General features: G+C 37.1%; 1 protein-coding gene across 1 annotated transcript; it reads right to left on the bottom strand.

Annotated features, from left to right (window-relative positions):
- Positions 1-7,586: 7,586 nt before the first annotated feature.
- On the bottom strand, positions 7,587-10,662 carry LOC122267302 (uncharacterized). The gene is made up of 2 exons (XM_086554377.1): positions 10,373-10,662; positions 7,587-10,228 (listed from the first exon to the last, which is right to left on the bottom strand). The coding sequence occupies exons 1-2, from the start codon at positions 10,533-10,535 to the stop codon at positions 7,992-7,994; spliced, it is 2,400 nt and encodes a 799-aa protein (XP_086410503.1). The 5' UTR covers positions 10,536-10,662; the 3' UTR covers positions 7,587-7,991.
- Positions 10,663-11,022: the final 360 nt, after the last annotated feature.

Genomic DNA, 11,022 nt, shown 5'->3' with positions numbered 1-11,022 from the left:
CCCTCTCCCTCTCCCCCCCCCTCTCCTTCTCCCTCTCTTTCCCCCTCTCTGTCTCTATCTCCATTTCCCATTCCCTCTTCCTCTCCTTCTACATCTCCTCCCCCCTCCTCCACTCCATCTCCCACTCCATCTTCCTCTCCCTCTACATCTTCCCCCTCTCCGTCGCCCTCTCCATCTCCATCTCCCTCCCCTTCTTTTTCTCCCTATCTTTCTCTCCTCTCTCTCTCTTTTCTCCTCCCCCCCCCTCTCTCTATCTCTCTCTCTTTCTCTCTTTCTCTGTCTCTCTCTCTTTCTCTCTCCTTCACTCACTCACTCACCCTCTCTGTCTCTGTCTCTCTTTTTCTTTTTCTTTTTCTTTTTCTTTTTCTTTTTCTTTTTCTTTTTCTTTTTCTTTTTCTTTTTCTTTTTCTTTTTCTTTTTCTTTTTCTTTTTCTTTTTCTTTTTCTTTTTCTTTTTCTTTTTCTTTTCTTTTCTTTGTCTTTTTCTTTTCTTTTTCTTTTCTTTTTTCTTTCTTCATTTTCATTTTCTTTTTCATTTACTTTTTCTTTTTCTTTTCCTTCTTGTTTTTCTTTTCATTTTCTTTTTCTTTTTCTTTTTTTTCTTTTTCTTTTATTTTTTCTTTCTTCATTTTCATTTTCTTTTTCATTTACTTTTTCTTTTTCTTTTTCTTTTTCTTTTTCTTTTTTTTTTTTTCTTTTTCTTTTTCTTTTTCTTTTTCTTTTTCTTTTCTTTTCTTTTTTCTTTTCTTTTTTTTTTCTTTTTCTTTTTCTTTTTTTTTTTCTTTTCTTTTTCTTTTTCTTTTTCTTTTTCTTTTCTTTTTCTCTTTTTTTCTTTTTCTTTTTCTTTTTCTTCTTCTTTTTCGTTTTCTTTTTCTTCTTCTTTTTCGTTTTCGTTTTCTTTTTCGTTTTCGTTTTCTTTTTATTTTTATTTTTATTTTTCTTCTTCTTCTTTTTCCTTTTCCTTTTCTTTTTATTTTTATTTTTCTTCTTCTTTCTTTTTCTTTTTCTTTCTCTATCTCTTTCTCTCTCTCTCTCTTTCTCTCTCTCTCTCTTTCCCTCTCTCTCTTTCTCTCTCTCTCTTTCTCTCTCTCTCTTTCTCTCTCTCTCTCTCTCTCTCTCTCTCTCTCTTCTCTCTCTCTCTCTCTTTCCTTTCTCTTTCTCTCTCTCTCCATCAACAGCCTCTCTCCATCTTCAGTCTCTCTCTCTCTCTCTCTCTCTCTCTCTCTCTCTCTCTCTCTCTCTCTCTCTCTCTCTCTCTTCTCTCCTCTCTTCTTCTCTCCTCTCTTCTTCTCTCCTCTCTTCTCCTCTCCTCTCTTCTCCTCTCCTCTCCTCTCCACCCTCCTCTCCTCTACTCTCCTCTACTCTACTCTCCTCTCCGCCCTCCTCTCCTCTACTCTACTCTCCTCTCCGCCCTCCTCTCCTCTACTCTCCTCTCCACCTTCCTCTCCTCTCCTTTTCTCTAATCTCCTCTCCTCTCCTCCCCTCTCCTCTCCTCTCCTCTACTCTCCTCTCCGCGCTCACCTCACCTCACCTCACCTCACCTCACCTCACCTCACCTCATCTCTCCTCTCCTTTTCTCTAATCTCCTCTCCTCTCCTCCCCTCTCCTCTCCTCTACTCTCCTCTCCGCGCTCACCTCACCTCACCTCACCTCATCTCTCCTCTCCTTTTCTCTAATCTCCTCTCCTCTCCTCCCCTCTCCTCTCCTCTACTCTCCTCTCCGCGCTCACCTCACCTCACCTCACCTCACCTCATCTCTCCTCTCCGCTCTGCCCCGCTCTCTCCTCTCCCCTCCTCGCTTATCCTCCCTTCTCATCTCATCTCATCTCCTTTCCTCTATTTCTCTGTTATCTTCATGCGAATAGGACAGGACACGGAACAATTTTTGCTCACTCAGCGAAATCCGATCATTACGGAGTGTCTCGGTGCTGTGCCAGAAAATCATCATGGGAAATTTTCGTCCATTAGAACAGTAACGGTGGTAGTTTCGGTACGTCTATACCTTTTTTTTACTAGGTATGCGGTAATATTGATACCAATCATGCTTTGGGATAATGATGTAATTATGATACTGACTTTGAGCTGTTGGTGTTGGATCATTGTAACAGTAATGGTCACGGTTGATAATGGTAGTGATAGTGGTAAAAGTGATAGTCGAATAGTTATAGATAGCGAGTGTTGAATGACGATTATTTATTATCTGTCATCGTTTTTACCATTATCAATATTTCTAACCTTTATCATGAATAAATAGACGTAAAAGTAGCAACATTTGTAGAAGTAATCATAAATATTACAGACGCTTTCCCTTTCATGTTTTCCCTGACCAACCCTTGCACTTTCCCCTTGACCTAAGCATGTGACCTCGACCTTCCGCAACCCAACCTCACAACAAAGAATATGAAACGACATGACCGGATCCACCTGAATGTCAGCGAAGGTCATTCTAGACTCACCCACACTGAACTCAGCAATTCTGCATTCAGCAAGATTCCATGTACGGTTCCTGCCATTCTGACTCTTATTCACTCCCTTATTAAATCACTAAATCCCGCCTCGTCTCTTACTGTCCTATATATGTCTCGCCATCATGGTAATGATAACAATAACAATATTAATCATGCTTATGGTGATTATATATATAATATAAATAATGATAACAATAATAGTAATAATAGTATTAATGATAATAGTAATAATAATAGCAATAATAACAATAATATTGATAATGATAATAATGATTGATAATAAAACGAATTATGCAAATATTTACCTCCCTGTATATATTAAAAATGCGTTACTGCATTCTACCATCTTCTCAAAACGAATTATATTACCATCACCATTATCATTATCATTACCATTACTTTTATCGTTATCGTTACCATTATTGTTGTTATAATCATCCCCATATCCATTAATATTAATATCTATATTCATCATAATCATCACAGCCATAAAAATAAAATAAGGTGGTCGCTATAGCAGAAGCACGGTTGGATTTACACTCTAAAGATTATCTAAGAAAACAAATAAACACCAAAATTTTACAATATCTACGGCCAGGCTCAATTTTGCAGCCTCGGTGTCACACATAACATGACATATCTTGAAAGTTGCAGACGTCGCCAGCAGTTGCCATAAAAGCTGAGATGAAAATATATCCTTTCGTCATCCTGCACGCACAACGCAGGACGTATCAGGAAGAGGGAGATGGGGGGTAGGGGGGGGATGGGGGAGGAGAGGAGTCCAAGAAGGATGGTGAGGATATGGATGCTGACGGGTAGGGATGGAGGATGGTATGGGGGAGTGGGTGGTTGGAAGGGGGGGGAGGGCGAAAAAGATGGTGGGGTGGGGGCGAGGGTGAGAAGGATGGTGGAGCTACGAGGGCTTGAGAATTCCGAGAAGGATGCTGAGAGGGCGTAGTGAGGCAGCCTGCCTAAAGGCCAACGGAGCTCAGTACAAGCACACACTTATCTATCTATATATATATGTGTGTGTGTGTGTGTGTGTGTGTGTGTGTGTATGTATATATATATATATATATATATATATATATATATATATATATATATATATATATATATACAATCGCGCACACATATATACACGCATATATATATATATATATATGTATATATATATATATATATATATATATATATATATATATGCATATATATATATATATATATATATATATATATATATATATATATAATATATTTATTGATTTATTTTATATAAACATTTATATATATATATATATATATATATATATATATATATATATTTTGTATATATATATATATATATATATATATACATAAATATGTATGTATATGTATATCTATATATAAACATTTATATAAGTACATATAAACATACATATATATATATATATATATATATATATATATATATATAGAGAGAGAGAGAGAGAGAGAGAGAGAGAGAGAGAGAGAGAGAGAGAGAGAGAGAGAGAGAGAGAGAGAGAGAGAGAGAGAGAGAGAGAGAGAGAGAGAGAGAGAAGGGTAGAGAGAGATTATACACATATACCAGAGGAGCAATCACTTTTAAACGAATATCTAACATGAGTGGATATTGACGTATATCTAAAACGAAATACTGGAAATCAATATTAGACAACGACTGACTTATTTTCACACCACCCTTGCATGACCTTAGGTGACCCTTTCTGTTTCGTATATCATCAGAAACTGCTTTAGCGACAGTATGCGAGAGAGAGCAGACGGGAATGAAAGCAAAACAGACGGTGAACGGCAGAGTCAAGTACCCATTGTACCCATGAACTTAAATTCTCCCGTTATTCCAAACATTATGCGAATGATAGCGTGCAGTAATAGTGACATTGTTAATCTCGCACAAAGAACCGGAAAAAATGATACGCGTGTGTATAATGTTTGCGGTATTGTGCAGTAGATTAAACTAAGTTTTACGCATTCGCGTTTTTTTTTTTTTGTGTGTGTGTGTGTGTTCGGTTTGGTAATATTGGTTTATTTAATTACGTGTTTGTCTTACATGTTTTATCTTTCCTCGTGTTTGTGTTTGTTTTTTTTTCTTGCTGTATGCAAATTTTATCAATACAGCATCGCTTACCAGTCTCCATTTCACTTGAACCCTTCGAAACTTTATATCTTCTTTATAACGAGTCAATCTGAGTCAATCTAAATAAAACTAAATAAGACTAACGAATATAAACATAACTGGATGATCATGAAAAGAATAAATGCGGAATCAAAATGTAAAATAAGTAAGAGAAAGGATGAATAATGTATACTTCTTTCATAAAGTACCACTAACGGTTGCTAATGAACACTGAATAACAGCCTCTCAGTTCAGCCAGGTTAGTGTGCATCACAAGTCACTCATATATATAGTCAGAAATATCTGTAAGAATTGCTACAATTCTTACTGGGTGTTGGGCAGTGATGGAGGCTGGGGGATCTGAGAAGGATGCGGAGGGGGGTGCATGGGAGCTGGGGGGGAGGAGGGATGGTCAAGGTGTACCGATTCTTGGGTAATTCTGACTATATATGTAAGCAATTTAGATAATCAGGATAGTAATAGCTGCCACCCCGGAACTAGAGGCTGTCAATCAATATATACCAGCAACCATTATCATCGAAGATTAGAAATAAGCAATTTTAATTCCTCGCATGTAATACTTTTGTTTTAACTTTATATTACTTAATTTTGTTTATCATAAAAAATAATCGTTAAAATTGTTCACATGGAAAGAAAATAAACAGTTAGTAGTATCATTGATTATATTCACTTAAGAAACATACAAAAATAGCATCAATACATCATACAAAATAAAACAAACGACCACTGTTATATGGAATGATAAAACAATTAATATCACCATTCAGGTAGGACATAAACACTACAATATTCGCTTCCGATCTTTCATACCCGTTACGGGTATCTTTTTCGATCGTACGAGTCGTCAATCGCTAATCACCGGTAGCACTCGCGTGAAGTCGGGAGCACTTGAAGTTATATGACCTGATTTTGGACGTCTTCAAATAACAGAAGTCTCCTTCACGACCCGGTGGTTCTCACTTCGCTTGAGAATTTCTTTGGTTGTTCAAGTGCTTGCAAACTGTCGCTGAAGCAGTTTCTTGCTATGTCCGAAACAAAGGATCGTCTCAGGTCATGTCTTCATAATCCGTACGAGGACGTGTCCGAAACTGGACGGAGTAATCTGAGCGGTGGACGGTCGCGGGTGGGGACCGAAAGGCGCGTTCGCTATTGAGGGAGGAGATTGATCGGATAAAAATGCTGGTGAGATCGAGGAGGGATGATGCTGATGCTGAGGAGGGTAAGACAGGGATGGAGGATGGGGGGAGGGGGCGAAAAGAATGGTTAATGGGAGTAACGATAGATAGGTGTAAAGAGGGCGGGGAGCGGTGGTAGCTGGGTGTCCCGAGAAGCAGGATGAGGGACCGAAGGGGTGGGGTAAGGATGCATGAAGGATTGCGAGGGGTTTGGGGCTGGGCGAAGGGGTGGGGGGAGTTAGAGTCCAGGAAGGATAACGAGAGGGGTGGGGTAAGGATAGGTGCTGGGGGAGGGGTGTCCAAGTAGGATGACTAGGGGGAGACTGAGGAGGCGAGTAGGGGTGGAAGAAAGATCGTAAAGTCTGCTGGGATATGTCCTCATCAGCATCAGTTCAGATATGATCTCGTGAAAAGCGGGTACGCAAATTTATGGACCAAACCTTACTTAATCGAAGTTTCTACTGTTTTCTTATCGCATTCACGAACTTTTAGAAATTACACTTTGCCTTTGATATACTCTTTTTGAAACTCAATAGTACCTCTCATATTATTAAACCTTATTAATTGTAACCTAGTTTACACGTGTGAAAACCTCATTTGACTTGCAGTATCAACAGTTAAATAACTATTTTCCATCAGGGTCACTGACTTGAATGAGTTTACGTGAATACTCTCACAAGGAGCACGCATTGTGGAAATTCTGTAACTTGCTCACGAATAAAAACTACTCCCCTTTCGGCAAGTCGGACATCTGTATTCAAATGTAAATTGTGAATGGTGATTTGGGTACGAGGGGCCATGCCTGCTTCGAGCATAAAGGCACAGTACACAGGGTTCTATGCCCAAGTTTTCCATTTCTATTGTATGTGTCACAGTTAGCATTTCATATGGACCGCTTTTGTTCGTATTGTTTCGGTGATGGTAATTATATTTCTTATGATTATAATTATCATAATTATCATTATCGTTATTTTTAACATCATGATCCCCATCATTATCATCATTACTGTTATTAAAGCTATTGTTACTCTCAATCCCATTTATTTAAATTTACTTGTTCCGTATAATTTTTATCATTATCGTTGTCTTTCTTCATATTGTCATGTTTGTTTCTTTCATATCCAAGACTTCCTTCTTTTGTATTTTCGTTGTTTTGCTTCTCTTTGCTCTTGGAAAATGCGATGTGTGCAAAGTATTTCTTGTTGGACACACTCGACTCATTCACTCACTCCCCCTCCCCACCCCAACCCCATCCTCACATACACACCAATGGTTAATAAACACTCAAGTTACCATGAAATGGTGCTGCAAAAGCGATTTGGCTGTGGTTTCATTAAATCAGCTTTACAAAGTCTGAACTCCGCAAGGAAAATCATTTAAAACAAAGGGGTTAGCGGCGGTGAAAAAAAACGTAATTGCTGTAAAAGAGAAAGGCTTTTCAACTACATTTTTGTCTTACATGTTATATATAGGCGTCACCATGGGTGTCACTAGGAGGCCAAACCCTCCTATTTTCCAATCCACCCCATTTTTCTAGTGTCAGTTGCTTGTTTCTTTTCCAATTCATGCGAGTCATAGTACCCGCTGTATTCTACCGCGCTCCCCCATCCCTCTCACTGATTCATCCTGGTGACAACACTGGGATAATGATAGTATTATTCGAGTTATGAATAATACTATACCTAAATCCCTCTTAACTAATTATTATAAATCGCTGTAACACATTCCAGAAATCTAAAATTAACCATGAGGACCAGCATAGATACACAATAAATACCATTTGTTTTGTTTCTTTATTCACTGAGACGAGACTTTGAAATCAGGTTTACAATAAAGAATATCAATGTATAACGTATAAAGGGTATTTCCAAATTGTTGGTTCTCCTTTAATGCATAACAGAACTACAATGATGGAATAAAATATAATTTCTTTGCATAAAACTTGTGAATATAAAATCTAAAAGTCTAAAATTAAATAAGAATGTTCTTATAAAGAAAATCTTACAACCGTTACTTAAAAGCATTTCCTACACATAATGTAATGAAACATATATTTTTGAATTGGAAAGAAAATATGCTTATAATACATCTTGTAGTGAAAATGTTCAAGATTTTTTCCAGTAATATAATGACATTTCTGAGCAATAATCTAAAAATATCAACAAAAGAGTTGGTCTAAAATGTACAAATTACAATATTGGATCATGTTCCTCCTTGATTACGATATCAACATCTTTTAACTCACACTCAACATTAGCAAAGGCTTCTGGATTACTTACTCTCAAATCTGAAATATCAAATCCTGCAAATTCATAAGCTTTCATCTCTTCCTTGAATAAAATGTCCTCCTCTGATTCTTCTTGCTTCACTGAAACCTCCTCCAATTCTTCTTGCTTCACATGAACCTCCTCGGATTCCTCTTGCTTCACACGAACCTCTAGTATGCCAGAGATCTCTGCTGAATTGTCATTATTACTTCCAAGTGCTCTTCTCTTTTTCTCAGCAACTCCACTAGAGTTCTCTAATCTAGGACACTGCAATTCCGATCTTCCACTAGACGCAAAAGCTCTTTCCAATTCCTCTCTAAATAATATGTCATCCTCTGTTATTTCTTTCTTCACTACAACAGGGAGGCCAGCCGAGTTGCCTGCAGAACTGGTATCATTGCTTTTATTTTCATCTACAACTTCTGCTAGATTCTCGTTACAAGAACACAGGAATTTTACTTTCCCACTAGAAACAGCTGATGGTTTGGGGAATCTTGAGATACAGACCATCTCTCCAGCACCTGAATGTTTTTGCGGAGCCCCAACATAATCCTCAACTCCACGCTGATGCTGAACTTTCTGCCTACATTTAGAGCATGATAGTGATTTTTTCCTAGCTTCTGTGGCAAAATTTACCTTTACTTTAATTGGCTTAGGCTTATGCAAAAAGAGTGGTAAAGCTTTACCTTTATCTATTACAGTAATTCTTACATCAGTTTCTTCTTCCTCCTCAGTTACATCTGCATCACTTCTATCTACACTAGAGGACTGTTGTACCTTACTAATATGATAGACCCTATGGTTATGGAATGAGATCAAAGACTTGAACGTTTTCTTACAAGGCACACACTCAAAACTACAAGTACGGGTATTGTAGTAATTCATAATTTCATTTTCCTGCTTTGCTGACAAAATTTTCATATTGGGCAGAGCAACCACTGATAAATCTCTAAAGATGTCATTTTCAACTTTTTCTTTAAGTTCTACATAATCATTGTTATCAATTCTGCCACTATCCAACACAACATGCCTGTCAGTTTGTGAATTCCCTATTTTTGATAAACAAGTGGATTTTTCAGAAAATTGTACATTTCTTTTAGTTAAATTGTTGGCTAAGTATAGTTTCCTCAGGTCACTATTACTGGCTTTTATGCCATCCTTGCTATCATTACCACCAGGTTTGATTCCTTGATAAGCCACTTGTTCTTGAGCAACAGTCCCTATTTCTTTGTTACATGATTTTCTGTAGATTTGGACATAATCTTCAGCATTCACCTTTCTTTTTCTTCGGAGAGGTACAATATCATTAGCCACACTTTCGCTTTGTATTTTTTGGCAATCATTTACTTTAGTTACACTAACCCTAATGCCACTGGACACTGTATAATTATTATTAGTTAGCTTGAAACTATTGGGACTCTTCACATCCGGGGAGTTCTTAGTCTTGCGCATTATCTTTGTTGACTTGTGTGGACTACCAGGCTCACCTCCTGTAATTGTCCTTTTTCCAAAGAATTCAGCAAGAGAACATCCTATAGGTAAATCTGGTTTATTCTGAAGGCCAACATTTTTCATAGTAAATAATGATTTTTTCTCTGTTTTCTGCACCATAATAGCTCCAGAGTTGACCCTCTTGATGGAAATAAAGCACTCATCTTTCAAGCGTTTGTGTCCTTCACTCACTTCATTTCGTTTAATGTTCATATTAGCATTACGTTTAATGCTCACATCAGCATCACCTTTACAGCTCATATCAGCACCATCTTTAATGCTCACCTCAGCATCAGTGTTAATGCTCATATCAGTATCACATTTAATACTCACATCAGTATCAATTTTAATGCTCACATCAGCATCATATTTAATATTCACATCAACATCACTTTCAATGCTCATATCAGCATCACAGTCTTTTCTTTCAGGAACAAGTGATACCACTTCTGACCTATGATCAGATTTTTCATCAAGCAATATATTTTCTCTCTTTGTTGGTTCTACATCTTTGTCATTCATATGCTGCCCTAGTTTATATGAGTAGTCACCTTCACTCTGCCCTGAGTGAACATGTATATCCATCAGATCTTTTTGTGTGGACAGCGTATAGACTAGACCAACCCCACATAAACCCTGCCCCAACATAATACCTGCACTTGAATTTTCTTGATTTGGGTATAACAAATGTGACTAAAGTAAAGCAAGGTGGTGTTTTCCTCTGCGAATATTGTTTTTGCCCGTTTAAAACCACCAACCAAACGGCATTTGTGTGTCAAACAAAACAAAACCCCTCACACACAGCACCAAACCACAAACCCAACACACAACCGGCTCATGGGATTTGAGGTGAGCTTCAAAGTTCACTCTTCTTTTGAATTTCTTTTCACACTGGGGGCATGAGTGTGAGGACGGCCCTTCAGCTACACTCTTCATCTGTGCTTGCTCATCCTTATTCATAGTAAGATCATCCATTACTTAGAGTAATTGTATATAGGAACCTGCATTCTAAAACCCATATTGTAGTTGTACATCGCACTTGGGATGAATGTTCCTCTGTGCTACACTTGACCAATCAGACATGCCCTACACAAGTTTTGTAAGTATTATCAACAATGAGAAATCATAGTAATAATAAGCAATAGAAATAATTATAAGTATTATCAACAATGAGAAATCATAGTAATAATAAGCAATAGAAATAATTATAAGTATTATCAACAATGAGAAATCATAGTAATAATAAGCAATAGAAATAATTATAAGTATTATCAACAATGAGAAATCATAGTAATAATAAGCAATAGAAATAATTATAAGTATTATCAACAATGAGAAATCATAGTAATAATAAGCAATAGAAATAATTATAAGTATTATCAACAATGAGAAATCATAGTAATAATAAGCAATAGAAATAATTATAAGTATTATCAACAATGAGAAATCATAGTAATAATAA

This window comes from Penaeus japonicus, unplaced genomic scaffold, assembly GCF_977035675.1.
Source record: "Penaeus japonicus unplaced genomic scaffold, GWHDUDI00000001_assembly GWHDUDI00000029, whole genome shotgun sequence".
Taxonomy (NCBI): Eukaryota; Metazoa; Arthropoda; class Malacostraca; order Decapoda; family Penaeidae; genus Penaeus; species Penaeus japonicus.
This window is presented reverse-complemented; position numbering and strand designations above follow the sequence as displayed.

Coding starts and splice junctions, on each gene's coding strand:
- LOC122267302 (XM_086554377.1), bottom strand. CDS start 10,535: ATGGATGATCTTACTATGAATAAGGATGAGCAAGCACAGATGAAGAGT. Junction 10,229..10,372: donor GGTTGTGTGTTGGGTTTGTG/GTTTGGTGCTGT, acceptor ACCCAAATCAAG/AAAATTCAAGTGCAGGTATT.